This window comes from Xiphophorus maculatus, chromosome 18 (assembly GCF_002775205.1).
Source record: "Xiphophorus maculatus strain JP 163 A chromosome 18, X_maculatus-5.0-male, whole genome shotgun sequence".
In the NCBI taxonomy this organism is placed as follows: domain Eukaryota; kingdom Metazoa; phylum Chordata; class Actinopteri; order Cyprinodontiformes; family Poeciliidae; genus Xiphophorus; species Xiphophorus maculatus.
In genome coordinates this window covers 8,473,276-8,485,439 of record NC_036460.1, presented here as the reverse complement: position 1 = coordinate 8,485,439, position 12,164 = coordinate 8,473,276, and the positions used below count along the sequence as shown (strand labels likewise).

Here is a 12,164-nt window from a genome sequence, read left to right as displayed (position 1 = left end):
CCACATGTTCCTTTTCAGACATGTGTGAACAACATTACCCACGGAGCCCCTCCCTACGAACAAGCCTCACCTCGGGGTCAAAGGGTCAAAGCAATGGTTACTAGGAAATTAGGCCACAACTGCACCACATTCTCCTCACACGTTTCCATCTGTCACTGCAGAAAATACGTAGCACTCGAGACCAAAGAGTACACAGTGTGCGGTTGCCCTTAATGAACACAGCTGCAGCGCCCTGACCATCCTGTTGGAGAGGAAGGAAATGTGGTCTCACTTTTTGAAATAAGAATGATAATAAGGTTTCTGTAATTTTAGACATATCCCTGAATCAAAATGGTTTCACATAAATGAAATGACATTTGACAGTGGAAATGAAAAGTCTAGTAAGACATAAATGATCATGAAAAAATATGAATGAATGGCTGCTTGACTGTGTATGAATGTGAAATTGTAAATCTGTATGCACGTATGCTTACATGAATCCAGGTCTCCGAGGAGCACCAGGCTATTCTCTGGAACAGGCCCATCATCTCCCTATAGAGATGGATTCTCTGGTTGGTGAGTGAGCTCAAAGGAGAATACACAACTTCTAACTAGAAAAGGACATAAATATTTGTCCTTTATGTCTATTTTAGAAAAAAGGCGCTACACCTCAGGTACGGTACTGTTTTTCTTTTTGTGTGTTCCTCTCAGCCAACAGTACTGGCAGCAACAAGCGTCAGATCACAGACCTAGTGGACCAAAGCATCCAAATCACCACACACTGTTTTGTGGTGACAGCTGACAACCGCTACATCCTGGTGTGTGGCTTCTGGGACAAGAGCTTCCGTGTGTACTCCTCTGAGACAGGTAGGTTATAGTGTAAACTCTGTCTCCTACAGGGCTGCGTGCTGATGTGTGGAGGACTGAATGCTATGACAGTAATGATACAGTATTGGTGCAACTGTCTCCTGACACACTGGACACAAAAGTTGATAGCTATACACCTATGCAATGAATTATTAACTGTGATGAGAACTTATTGTCCCTGTAGCTCATTAAAATGTTTTTATTGAATTCAGCTGGGAGCTCATGACATGGTTTGAGAATAAAGTGCTCGACTCCTTGATGTTTTCATCTCTGAATGTCTCCCAATCCTTCATCCTAAAGCAATATAATTTGCATAAAAATTATGCAGTTTTTTTAATTGTGAGCAGCATGATTTGGATGTTTATAGTTGATTAATTTTTCTCTTAGAAGATATCAACCATAAAAAATAAAAAAAAACACCAATAGAAATAATCTTTGCTCTTTGATCTGTTTAGGCAAGCTGACCCTGATCTATAACAGAGATAATTTTATCTCTGTTATATTTTACTTAATGTCTTTTTTTTTTTAAAATAAGCTAGTGTTCGCTGTCATTCTGAATGTGTGTTCCGGACTGGAAATTCACCTTCAAAAGGTTGCATGTGATCTAATGTGTTTCAATTAAACCAAGCGCAGCTCCATCTCCACCATGGTTCAGTGTCTCAGTCTCATCCATTCACACTGATGGTAAAAGGTATTTTTACCATGTTAATTGTGGTGGCTGAATCTACCCATCCCAAGGGCCACCAAAAGAATGAGTGTATTCAAAGCCCAGTGATTGAATCTTTTGATGAGCAGGTGAGCTTGCTTTTACTCCCCTAGGACTTTTTTTTGACACTCGTCCTATTCAGTTCCCTCTCAGCGACAGGTGTGGAGACTGACGGGGCAGCACAGGTCCTGGTCTCTAAGGGACTATGATGCATCGATCATACTCCATTTTGTTGACTGGACTGCTGCAGTTGTGCAGAGACATATCAAGCTAGTGGTTTGTATTGATTGTTGGTTAAAACACATCTGCATAATCCTTCACAGATTACTTAAATTCAGTTTCAGATTTATTCAAGTCCCAAATGGGCAATTAATGTTACAGAAAGAATGTGATTATAAAATGACATAAAAACTAAAAGACAAATAGCAAAAGTAAAAAAAACAACAATTTAACATCCCAAAACAGGCAACATATATAAATCAATACATAATGTACAACAGTGTACTTTCCTTTCTGTTTCAGCCATTCAGTTGGATTGATGCTGTGTTTAGGATCATTGTCATGTTTATGAATGAAGTTCTCCCAATATTTAGCTGTCTGACAGATAACCTCACATTTCACCCTGGAATACTATATATTCAGGAGGTTATTGTCAGTGCAGTGAGTGCAAGGTGTTCAGATCCTGTGGCTGCAGATACACTTAAACTATCAGCCCTCCAGCATCAGTTTTGCTTATTGGTACAGTTTGTTTGCATTGCTACACAAGTCTTGCCAAGAATTATGATCGAAGAATTTAACTATTTTCTCATCTGTTGTGTTGTCTTTTTAAAAACCTAACTAATATAATATTCATTTTAGAGACAAAATGCTTTGTACTACTTAGAGTTGGAGGGCTAGTGCCTGTCTCAGTCATTAGGCTAGCAATAGAAATAATCTTTGCTCTTTGATCTGTTTAGGCAAGCTGACCCAGATCATTTTTGGCCACTGGGATGTGGTGACATGTCTGGCCAGATCAGAGTCGTACATCGGAGGCGATTGCTACATTGTTTCTGGTTCTCGGGATGCTACCCTGCTGCTTTGGTACTGGAGTGGACGGCACCATATTATTGGTGACAACCCCAATCACGGTGAGTATGCACTTTTTCTAGGGTTTTTACAATTGGGGATTAACAAAGTAAGAAAAAAAAACACAACTAACTGTCTTCTGTTCATTTGTCTTAGACAAATTACAATCTGCAGCCAAAACAGACAAGACACATAAACTTAAGTGTACTATGTTTTCTTTTGACTAAAGAAGACACTTATTGTGAAGGTTTGAAGGAAGTTGTATCTTTGGAGCCAGCCAATCAGATGTCAGAGTAGATTTTGATGCACAGACAGAACCTTTTTGTCTTTTTCACAGCTATATTTATGACTTTAAAATTTATGCCGACTGAAATATTCTCACTTTATGTTTCCTACCTTCTGCTTCCTACCAAGACAATGCATTTCACTTACAATCAAACAATACTTCTATCTCAAGTTTAAAATGGTAGCTTGCAAAGCAAATAATGAGCAAGAACATACATGAAAATGATCATTTCTCTTCTTTGGTGGATTATCAACACTTTCCTCCTTTCTGATAAAGTATTGTCATATTACCAAACCCTGGGTGCAGTAGCCTCAAGTGCTGGATAAAATTGCAAAATTAGTATATATATTATTTAATTCAAACATGAATTTTCTTCTTTCTTTTGAAGTTATTTTCCATGAACTCTATCAGGCTGTTTTTCAACGTTTCATTTGCTGAAGCAAAGGACTTTTGATCAACACAGGAACAAAAACGCTGTTCATCCAAAAAAAATCAAAAAGTAAAGCAGAATAAATTATCTGCAGTATAGCTGTTTGATTATTGATACCGAGTGAAACTATTTTCAACAAGAGGACGCCAAGGGCAAGATTAATATTTTTTTTTATTAACAGTACTCTAGAAAAACATTCACATTTCTGTCTGTATCATAACAAATTTCAAATACTGGTTACTTTGAAGTCCAACTCACATGCCTCAGTGTGATACACTCTCTCATTTTTAATGAATGCCAATGTCCCAGTAATTTCTATATAGAACACTGAAATGGTTAGAAGAGATGAAGAGCTGTTTTACCAGTGAAAACTATTTTTATTCTAGTAAATAGTCACTGCACTACATTAACTTAGATTTCTGGAATCATGACTGAACAAAAACTGTGAATGGCATGAAAAAAATATTGTGTAATTTAAAGAAAACCCCAAAACCAAAAGCTGATGAGTCACACGTTTTGAGCTTATCTCGGTGCTCAGGAGAAGCTGTGATTTTTGTTCAGTTACGATGTATTCCAAAAGTATTCTCACTACATTAACTTTTTTTTAAGTTTTGTTAGGTCACCATAATGATTTTGAGTGAATTTGGGATTTTGTGTGGCAGACCAACAGGAAGTATTACATAGACGTGAAGTGGATAGTTATGGTTTATTTACTTTTACAAATAAAAGTCTGAAAAGTGTGGCATACATAAACCGCCTTTGGTATTCCTACTTAAAATCTAGTGCAACTCATTTCCTTTAGAAGTCCCCTCATTAGTAAATAGTGTCCACCTCTGTGTACGAGAAGCTAAAAATTATTGACACAGGAGAGTCAAGTACAACTGCACACTTCAGATTTTGTGAAAATGTTAAAAAGCATCTTTCATTTTTCTTCAACACATCTGCAACTTTCTTGTTGGCCTGTCACAAATTTTATTTTATTGAAATGTCTATAGGTTTGATGAATACTTTTGTAAGCCACTTTTAAATGTCATGTCAAATGTGTTTTTGTTTTCTACTTCATCGTTGCTCTCAGACCTTGGCATCAGTGTGTAATTACTGGTCCTGATTTGGTCCCCATTGGGGATTGGCAAAGCAATGATATCCAGTTTTAATTCATTATCACTGCATGTGAGTGGAATTGAAAAATATTTTAAAAAACAAATTTGTTTTTCAAAGCGTGATCTGGGTACTGCCTGTTACAACATGTGTACATTTTGAAAACTTGTGTTTTCAATTGTGAAAGATTTTAGGAGCTTGAGTTTAGTTGCAAGCATCCTCTAATTAACTTCACTGAGGCTTTGACAGTTAATTAAGAATTTCAGCTTGGATGCCTCCAATTAGTAAGGGGCAACATCACTTGTGTTACTGCAGCAGGAAGAGAGTATTCCCCTGATATCCACATGAAAAGTGCTTGCAATGCATCTTTAGTGGACAAAAAGAAAAGCTAAAGAAAGAATAGCAATTAGAAGATGATTTAGAATCACCCATGAAAAAGTATATACAGTATAGATTTTTCTTTATATGAATATCCTAATTTTATCTCTGTTATATTTTACTTAATGTCTTTTTTTTTTTAAATAAGCTAGTGTTCGCTGTCATTCTGAATGTGTGTTCCGGACTGGAAATTCACCTTCAAAAGGTTGCATGTGATCTAATGTGTTTCAATTAAACCAAGCGCAGCTCCATCTCCACCATGGTTCAGTGTCTCAGTCTCATCCATTCACACTGATGGTAAAAGGTATTTTTACCATGTTAATTGTGGTGGCTGAATCTACCCATCCCAAGGGCCACCAAAAGAATGAGTGTATTCAAAGCCCAGTGATTGAATCTTTTGATGAGCAGGTGAGCTTGCTTTTACTCCCCTAGGACTTTTTTTTGACACTCGTCCTATTCAGTTCCCTCTCAGCGACAGGTGTGGAGACTGACGGGGCAGCACAGGTCCTGGTCTCTAAGGGACTATGATGCATCGATCATACTCCATTTTGTTGACTGGACTGCTGCAGTTGTGCAGAGACATATCAAGCTAGTGGTTTGTATTGATTGTTGGTTAAAACACATCTGCATAATCCTTCACAGATTACTTAAATTCAGTTTCAGATTTATTCAAGTCCCAAATGGGCAATTAATGTTACAGAAAGAATGTGATTATAAAATGACATAAAAACTAAAAGACAAATAGCAAAAGTAAAAAAAACAACAATTTAACATCCCAAAACAGGCAACATATATAAATCAATACATAATGTACAACAGTGTACTTTCCTTTCTGTTTCAGCCATTCAGTTGGATTGATGCTGTGTTTAGGATCATTGTCATGTTTATGAATGAAGTTCTCCCAATATTTAGCTGTCTGACAGATAGCCTCACATTTCACCCTGGAATACTATATATTCAGGAGGTTATTGTCAGTGCAGTGAGTGCAAGGTGTTCAGATCCTGTGGCTGCAGATACACTTAAACTATCAGCCCTCCAGCATCAGTTTTGCTTATTGGTACAGTTTGTTTGCATTGCTACACAAGTCTTGCCAAGAATTATGATCGAAGAATTTAACTATTTTCTCATCTGTTGTGTTGTCTTTTTAAAAACCTAACTAATATAATATTCATTTTAGAGAGAAAATGCTTTGTACTACTTAGAGTTGGAGGGCTAGTGCCTGTCTCAGTCATTAGGCTAGCAATGGGATTTAGACTAGACAGAATGCCTCTCCATCACAGGGCAACATAGAAACACAACTATACGTGGATACACTCATACATAATGGCAACTTCGAGTATTCACTTAAACTAACTACCTTTTTTTGGACTGATGGAGAAAGTTATCTGGAGTGAGAACCCATGACTATGGTAAATTGGGTGAGCTTGCAAGCTTCAGAACTTGAGTCAGAGTTTGAACCCTGAACCTTTTTGCTGCAACAGTGCTTACAGGGCAGCCGGGCACCAACCCTCTTTACATGCTCAGTCATTGCCAATATCGTTTCTTTTTGGCTGCCAATAGAAGCAGCAAAGTTGAACTTACCCCTGAAATGTGTAACATCATATGTAATTTAATTTTGTTTCATATTTCATTGAAAGCTCCTAAGTACAATTATTAATACATTTTTTAATTGGTGATCAGGTTATTTTTAGACAGATTACTTTCCTATGTAGCAAGATCACCGGGTCAGTGGCTCCAGGTGCCATGAATCACCCCTCAGTGACCTCTACCCCTGCAATCATCAATCAAGAGGCGCATGGGAGTGAATCAAGCCATTTCTGCATTTGCATAACAATTCATAGGACTTTCCTTCCAGCAGATGTATGTCACAATCTTATTGGCTAAGAAATGTTAAAGAGATTACATCTATAAAACTAGTTTCACACAATTGTATTATTTAATAAACTAAACAGGACATTTGTTAAACTAAGTCTGTTAATTAGTTAATTGGCGGTCCACATGTCTCATCTTTTAGGTGACTACCCAGCACCACGAGCAGTTCTGACTGGTCATGACCAGGAAGTTGTGTGTGTGTCAGTCTGCGCAGAGCTGGGCCTTGTCATCAGTGGAGCAAAAGGTCAGTGATCTTCTTTGTCTATTCATGTAGCTGTCAACATGGAAAAGTGGAGGACCAGAAATGTGTTAAACATGGGTCTGAAGCAAAACTAATTCACAAGCAAACTGTACAAACAGTACATTTATTACAACAGTAAACTCATCCCTGTTATCAAGTATTTTCCACCGGACATTAAAAACAGCAGTTATCTAACCACTGATAAATAACAGTCTGGACAATTTGCTATTGCAGAATTACAGGCCAACTTTTGACAGTGTCTCAACGGTTAAACAGCTTCTTACCCTTAGCCAACTCCTTTGACGTCTTTCAATCCGGTTTTCCAGCTTACCACAGTAATAAGACTGCCCTCGTCAAAGTGTTCTATGACATCCACCTAAATACAGACTGTGGAAGAACCACAGAGCTGGTTTTGTTGGCCCTCAGCACAGTATTTGACACTGCTGACCATGACATAAGTAACTGGAGATTTGGATGAGACTATCTGGACCAGTACTTGGCTTACTTAAAGAACAGGGATTTCTTAGGTAACTTCTCATCAGAGTGGACATAAATTAAATGCATAGAGTCAATCCTGAGACTCCTCCTGTTTAATACCTATATAGTCCTGTTTGCTCAGGTTATAACTTGCAATAAGATTAGTTACCATAAATATCCAGATGATCCACAGCCTTACATTACAATGTCACCAAATAACTATGAGCCCATCCAGGCACTGAAGAAATGTTTGGGACAAATCAATGTGTGGATGTGCCATGACCATCTAAAGCTGAACAGAAACAAAACGTAATTTATTATCTTTGGAAATACAGAGGAACAATCAAGAGTTTATTTCAAAAGGGACAATGTACATCACATTATATGCCAGTTTTAACCATAAAGGCTATTTCTATATCTGTAGTCCCTCAGGGGACAAGTAATATTAATACAACCTAAAACCAAAATAAAAATAAAACACGTTGTATCAACCATCCAGATGACTCTGGTCTTCTGGGTCTAGTCCACTCTGCATTCCCAGAACCAAACATGGAGCAGTATTCAGCTTCTATGCACCACAAATCTGGAACAAACTTCCAGAAAACTGCAAAACAGGCAAAACTATTATGAGTTCCTTTGAATTAAGACTTAAACCTGACTTGTTCAGAGTTGCCTTTGATTAATAACTGATTAATATATTTGATAACAATTATCAAATATAATAATTTCGATGATGGCATTGGACAAAATGTAATGTTTGTTGCTTTGTTTCGTAGTTGGTATTTGTTTTTATGTTTTTATCTTGTGTAACACTGGCTGTTGCTGAAATGTGCTATAAACATAAATATACTAATATTTGCATTCACAGCCTGACCGGTTCAAAACAATTAGAAATATGTCCAGTTCTTTCTGTTAACACAAGCACAGGTACCTCACACTGTGTTTGGGTTTGACAGAGGGTCCTTGTCTGGTCCACACCATAACTGGGGACCTTCTACGGGAACTAGAGGGGCCGGACAACTATCAGTGCCCACGGCTCATCTCAGTGTCCAGTGAGGGTCACTGCATCATCTATTACGAGAGAGGTCGCTTCTGCAACTTCAGCATAAATGGAAAACTGCTGGCACAGATGGAGGTCAATGATTCCACCAGGGTAAAGAAAGTTGGCAATTAGCATACTCAATAAAAATATCCTTACATACACAAAAAGCAATTCATATCTGGGGCAAAAAGGATTATGCAATCATGTTTTCTTCCCTACCATGTCCTTCATACATTTTCACAATGACTAAGTGAAAAAAGAAAACTAAACACATGACCTTTTTGTTATTCTCATTGTGTATATTCTTTATTCGACTTTAGGCCTTAAATTTAAAAAGAACAAAACTATTTAGTTGCATATTTTACATTCTGCAGTAAAACCACAATTTTTCATAAGCCTAAAGTGGTGTGTTAAATTTCTTTGTATCCCTCCTTAGGCAATTCTCCTGAGCAGTGATGGACACAACCTTGTGACAGGTGGAGACAACGGTGTGGTGGAAGTGTGGCAAGCTTGTGACTTCAGACAACTCTACATCTACCCCGGCTGTGATGCAGGGATCCGAGCCATGGATCTATCACATGATCAAAGGTTAGGTTTGGGCAGTTTCATGATGGTATTTTACCTCAGAGGATGAGTTTTGTTTTAGTTTCTTTTAAAACAGATTTAAATCCTACTATCAAGCATGTCATATGACCCATGAGAACTGTTTTGATACATTTCTCTACAGAGACGATGATAGCTGTTGGTATTCAAAGCTAGAGAAATAGATTTTTTTTTTAACTATATCCAATAGAAGCCTAGATTTGTTCCTGCTTTCATTAAAATGCTCAATCTTTTATAAACGGAAAGACTTTCCTAGCTTTCTGTGCAAATTAATATTACTGACTTTTCTCACATCAAAATGATCAAACTAATGAAGAAATATTTTTAATTTAAGAAAACAATAGAGCAGGAAAAGGTTGAGAGCAAATCATGTCCAAATGGCAGTGCAAAGAATAATGCATATAAAGCAGAAGCTTTATGCTGGACTCAGGTCCATGCAACTGTGGACCAAATTTCCCAGAAGTGTTATTTTTCTTGAAGTGCAAAAGGGGGCAATAGTGCCCAAACTTGTAAATAGTTGGAAATTAGTTTACAAATTCTGCTCTTTTAATGAGCACACAACATGTTGTTTCCCTATGGTTCCACATGCAACAACAGGTTCCTTGGTAAAAGTTAGGATTTAGCCATTTGAACCAAATGCTAGAGATTGTTCTGAGTATTAACATGTGACTGTTTGGAATCCAGTTTCAAATTCATTAAACAGTTTAGTGAAGAAATATCTGCCCTCTTTACCCAATTCACTAGGTGTATTGATGTTTCATGTGTAGATGATCTCTGAGGAGAGTAAAGTGCTTATATGCTTTTTTTCTGTTGCCAATAATATACCAAGCATCTTTAAGATATTCTGCACATAATTTTTAGTACATGGTAGCAGACTTAAATTTCCGGGTCTTTTTGTGTCTGAAAAGTGAGTTTTAGAATGATTTATCTGGTTTGACAAACAATGGAATGGTAGATTTGATTCATACTTTTTGGATCTAAAATAGAATGTTTTACCTTTTGTTTCTTTTAAGGAGTTGCTTTACTTTGTTGCAAAACATTGCCTACATGAGTTCACTGCAAGTAAATGCAAAAGTAAAGTGAGGTTTATAACGTGAGTTACAAAGAACCATTCAGCAGCGACTACTCACGATGCTTGAACGGTCAGAGCCTTGGGGTGAAGCAGTAAGAGGCTACCCTGATAAATCAGCAGCTTCAGTACATTCCAGCCAGACATGAACACAAAGGTTGCAGAAAGACATTGAACAAGTAGCTGTAACCACGTAGATTACTGATGATTTCTGCATGTTTCTCCATATACATATACATGTTTTAAGGTATGTTTATTCCCTTTTGCTACCCTTTAGGACCTTGATCACTGGCATGGCTTCTGGCAGCATTGTGGCATTTAACATAGATTTCAACAGATGGCACTATGAGCATCAAAACAGGTACTGATCAGATGAAAACTTCCAACATAAAGGTTGTTGAGAAAACAAAACCTGCTAACCTGTGACTGTGGTGAGCAGAAGAGGATCCAAATAGCAAAGAAGGGATCAATCAGCAGGAGAACATCAAATATTTTTATGTTCATCTGACCTCAGAGGCAACCACATTCTGATTCATCTGCTGCTATACAATCTGGACACATTGTTTTATTATTGTACCTTAACACCAGCTAAAGTCTTCTCGAACTGAGACGAGTGGGACTGTTGTGATTATGGAGCTGAGGTAATGTATGCACAGATATTAAATTCTAAATGTTTCCCTTTTAACCTGGAAAAAAGTAAAGCAACATATCATTTGACAGATATTTGGAAAAAAGTGTAAAGAGAAAGATCTAAATGCTGGTGGCATAACATTTTTGTTAACTGTAAAAGCTTAATATCTAAATGCTGTGGGACAAGCCAATGAAATGAGAGAGGCCATTGTGCAAGCCATGAATTAATGTAGTCATCACCTTAAACATTTGTTAGTAACATGGATAAAGCTGCTGTGTGCGCCTAAACAGAGGTTAATTTGTATGTTTGTGAAAAGACTAAATGTTCATATATTTGTTGTTCGTTAATATGGAAAAGTGAGTTTTAATGTAATCTTAGTCCTTTGTGATAAATGTTTTTAATATGCCAGCAACATTTAAATGTGACATTGCCTTGTTTTTTTTTTTTTCAAATATTTTTAAGTAGGACTATTAGTTTACATTTTTTGTTCAAAAGATGGCTCAAAAAAATTAAATGCCAAATTTGTTAGATGGTATCTTTTGATTTCAATTTGTAGCAAAACTGACATTTTGGAAATGTCATTTTAATGACCATGTTATTAATGGTGCAGTAGACATCAGTTCATCAAAAAACATTTGTATTTTGTATTCTTTTGCACAAATGTTTTTATCATGTTAATTCACAAACTGCACTTACTGTCAATCTGTACTCTCATAAGCAATATTTTGTTTCTGAATAGATTTAAGGAAGGTTTTCTGTTACTTGACATTAGTTATTGATGCAGATAAAATGCTCTATTTTAGTATTGATTAAAGCTATTAAAGCATTACTATGCTGTTTATCTGTCAATCTATATGAACAAAAATATGCAAATTAATGACTTTTTTTTGTTTCTAAGTGCAGGTCTAACATAAAACCAATCTACCTAAAGCTATAATTTTGCATGCTAAGATATTAAGGTGGCACTGGGTTTACTTTGTGTTCACATAAAACTTGTTTCAAAAAACAATCTGTTTTAACTTATAAAGCAGTGACTAAATTTCATGCAGTGTTTTAATATTCATGCAGTGTTTTAATATTCCAGCTGTGCAGTGTCATTTTAATATGATTTAATTTAAAGGCAACATATTTGGAGATTGTAACTGCATTAAAAAAATTATGGACCCGAGTCAACTTATGTAGTGTTTCTTTAAATAAATGTAAATTGTAAATCTGACATACAAAGGGTGGATTTTTCTGGAATAGTGTTTGGTTATGCTGCCATCTGCTGTTTGAACATGGACGTCCTGAGATCAGTAGTTTAAACTTTTTTTTTTCAGAACAAGTCTTTTGTGTTGCTTTGTTTAATACAGTAATGCTTTTCAGGTGGCAAGTCATGAGGCACCTAATATTTTCACATGAGGAAAACCTATTCACCATT

General features: G+C 36.6%; 1 protein-coding gene across 5 annotated transcripts in view; it reads left to right on the top strand.

Annotated features, from left to right (window-relative positions):
* LOC102233216 (neurobeachin-like) overlaps positions 1-12,149 on the top strand; it is a 225,499-nt gene extending 213,350 nt beyond the window's left edge. For all 5 annotated transcript variants that reach the window (XM_023351738.1, XM_023351736.1, XM_023351735.1 and 2 more), the window contains 7 exons: positions 484-555; positions 691-846; positions 2,509-2,679; positions 6,824-6,925; positions 8,356-8,552; positions 8,878-9,029; positions 10,391-12,149. In XM_023351738.1, coding sequence (XP_023207506.1) covers positions 484-555; positions 691-846; positions 2,509-2,679; positions 6,824-6,925; positions 8,356-8,552; positions 8,878-9,029; positions 10,391-10,481 — 941 coding nt within the window. In that variant the 3' untranslated portion in view covers positions 10,482-12,149. The remainder of the gene's footprint in view (positions 1-483; positions 556-690; positions 847-2,508; positions 2,680-6,823; positions 6,926-8,355; positions 8,553-8,877; positions 9,030-10,390) is intronic.
* The last annotated feature ends 15 nt before the right edge of the window (positions 12,150-12,164 follow it).